Raw genomic sequence first — 3,120 nt, forward strand, 5'->3', positions numbered from 1 at the left:
GGTGAAACAAATATCCTGTTGGTCGGTTGCTTTTTGTATAATTACTTTTTTTTTCCTTCCTCAATATTCATGTGTATTGAGAGCGATCCAATAGTGGCTGGATTTTGTATTGAATAATTTTTCTCCCTCTTGATCATGTGATCTTTAAGAAGACCCAGATTAAATTATAGCGTTAAATTAAAAAAGTTGAGAAATCATACCGCACGCATGATTATTAGACACAAAAATAAATGAATTATACCTCACTCAAAAAATTATAATTTGAAAAAAATAACATATAAAAATAAAAAGAAATAAACTTTTGAGAGATAAATTGCCGCAATACCCTTCCATGTAAGATATTTTAAAATATTATTCTTATATGTACTTTTTCGATATTATAGTTAGAATTTTACTTATATTTATTCTGAGAAATCTATCAGTACTATTTTTAATAATTTTAATATGGTACAATCGAGTAATATCGAGGAGATATCTATTCTATTATATTAATAAAAAAACATTTTTTTTACTCCTATTCATATTTATAATAAAAAATTTATTAAAATTATTCTTAATAATTCTAATATGAATACGAACCAACTCAAATTTCTATATAACATAATACTGGAGAAATATCTATTTTATCCTATCAATGAAGAGGCTCAGCATCTAACTTGAATCCGTACATTCTGGCTTGAGTGCATGGATTGTTTTTTGTGGCCATGGGAGAAGAGCCCATTGGCAAGTCTTACTTTGATATGAGGTAACGTTTTGAGTAGCAATAACATTATATGATATAATTATCCTTTTTTTTTTTCGAATAAGATATAATTATCCTTACGAAAGGACACGGCTAAGCAACCGCCAAATCACTTATTCGGAAACCGCGTATCCGATTCCCAAGTCAAAGTTTTCGCTTTCACATGAAAGATCTCTATTTTATATAAATATTAATAATCGAATTGCTCATCCAATTTACGTCTCCCCTTCAAGAATCAAAACCACCGCACGCCTCACAATATTCCAATCAATCAGGCATAGAATCCCTCAAAGAAGCTCTTTCTTTCTTGCAAATTACTTGGCTTCAAATTTAAAACCAAAATGAACGGCACCACCACCCAGGAATCAAACCCTTCTCATCACCAAACATCACTAAGCAGTACTAATCAAGAAATGCAATCTCATCAAGCTGCCGGTCCATCATCGTCATCTGGACCAGCAAGCACTGCAAGTGCTGAGAAATGGGGAACTCATGTAATGGGGACGCCTGCTGCTCCCACGTGTCATCCGGACAACAAGAAAGCAGCCTTGTGGGGAGCTGGAGCTGCTGGTGATAATCGAGCTCAATACAACAATCATCACCACCCGTACCTCCAGTACAGTCCCGTTGAAAGGCCAAGCGGCAGCCCCATGGAATCTATTCTCAATGTCTTCAACTCTTGGAGCAACAAGGCTGAGACCTTGGCCAATAACATTTGGCACAACCGTAAGTGGTTCACACAGCTAGTGATCTGATCGCTTATGCTGTATATTGAATATTGTTTCAAAGCATAATTAATTAGATGCAATGAATATTTTGTTGAAATTAACATGGTTAATGCTCTGACTTTGCAGTTAAAACGAACTCATCTGTGTCAGAGGCAGCATGGGGGAAGATGAATCTGACTGCCAAAGCAATAAAAGGAGGAGGGTTTGAGACTATATACAAGCAAACTTTTGCAACCCACCAGAATGAGACTTTGAAGAAGACATTTGCCTGTTACCTTTCAACATCAACAGGACCAGTGGCTGGAACTCTGTATCTCTCCAATGTTCATGTGGCTTTTTGCAGCGATCGCCCCCTGTCTTTCACTGCACCCTCTGGTCAGAAGACTTGGAGCTACTACAAGGTATAAATTAATTACGTTATTAGGTTTTGAGTTTCCTTAATTAGAGATGTGTAATTTAAGAAATAGTTTGCTGAATACTTGACACAGGTTATGTTACCTTTGGCCATGATTGGTGCCATCAATCCAGTGATCATGAGGGAAAATTCTTCCGAGAAATACATCCAGATTGTTACAATCGATGGGCACGAGTTTTGGTTCATGGGGTTTGTTAATTATGACAAAGCAACTCGGCACCTTTCCGAAAGTATCTCAAATTTTGTAGCTACTGGCATAGCGGTTCAACCAAATGGTGCTTGATCTGAGAGCGGTCGTTTTTGTTAGTTGCTCTTTTTGTGAATTCCATCAGAGATTAGTTTCTGTTTCGGTTTCTCTTTTTCTGCCTTGATTATGTAAGCATGGATTTGTTGTACTGTAACCAATTCTTATCCTTGTGGTTTCATAAATACCTCGTTTGAGTTTACCTAATAAAGCCAGTGTAACGAAAAATTTTCTAGTTTAATTTGGTTATGTCATCTAACATGGGCAATGGCATTTCTATTTGTTGATTATCTGCTTGATGTTTTCGTCAAGAACCCTGCAGCTGCAATCCGAATACTTGCCTTACGTACACCGAGCAAGTGAGCATACCATTTTTCAGATAACTGAATCATTAGTTATGAATGGTTAAAATGCTAAGCAAGCAAAGGCCAAAATTTCAAATTTCCTACTTGCAGTGATCATAAAACTAGGCAAAAGGGCTTCGAAAATTACATAGCATCTCTGGGTAATGTTATGCGATGCCAGGAATTTGTTGATTTCTCGTTTCAGTATTTGTAGCTGCATGTATACTCCCAATATTATAAATGAGTTTATTGTTATGATGCAAGAGCCATGTAATGACCAACAGAAGGCATTTTGAGTACTTCCAAGAATACATACACGGAAAAATTCGTGAATTAAAAAAACCTACGCCGTTGCCGGGGATCGAACCCGGGTCACCCGCGTGACAGGCGGGAATACTCACCACTATACTACAACGACTTGTTGCCTTTCTTTTCATATGAAATTATATTCTACCTTTCTGTATGTAATAATGCAAACAATACAATTTTTGATGCTATACTGTATTAATTTTTTAATAATTAAAATCATATCTTATAAAAAAAATATTTAATATTATGAAAACTTAGAAAAATACTTGATATCAAAACCACTTAATTAGCTTTTTTTTATAGTATAATATGTAAAATCTATCAATATTTTGCATTAT

General features: G+C 35.4%; 1 protein-coding gene and 1 non-coding gene across 2 annotated transcripts; one reads left to right on the top strand and one right to left on the bottom strand.

Annotated features, from left to right (window-relative positions):
* Positions 1 to 944: 944 nt before the first annotated feature.
* Positions 945 to 2,370, top strand: LOC18052754 (GEM-like protein 5). The gene is made up of 3 exons (XM_006446908.2): positions 945 to 1,468; positions 1,597 to 1,871; positions 1,959 to 2,370. Exons 1-3 carry the CDS (start codon positions 1,084 to 1,086, stop codon positions 2,166 to 2,168), a joined length of 870 nt encoding a protein of 289 aa, XP_006446971.1. The 5' UTR covers positions 945 to 1,083; the 3' UTR covers positions 2,169 to 2,370.
* A 449-nt stretch (positions 2,371 to 2,819) lies between these two features.
* On the bottom strand, positions 2,820 to 2,891 carry TRNAD-GUC. The gene has a single exon. It is a non-coding gene; the product is annotated as a tRNA-Asp (tRNA).
* Between the last annotated feature and the right edge of the window lie 229 nt (positions 2,892 to 3,120).

The sequence above is a fragment of the Citrus clementina genome, unplaced genomic scaffold (genome assembly GCF_000493195.1).
Source record: "Citrus clementina cultivar Clemenules unplaced genomic scaffold, Citrus_clementina_v1.0 scaffold_2, whole genome shotgun sequence".
Classification (NCBI taxonomy): domain Eukaryota; kingdom Viridiplantae; phylum Streptophyta; class Magnoliopsida; order Sapindales; family Rutaceae; genus Citrus; species Citrus x clementina.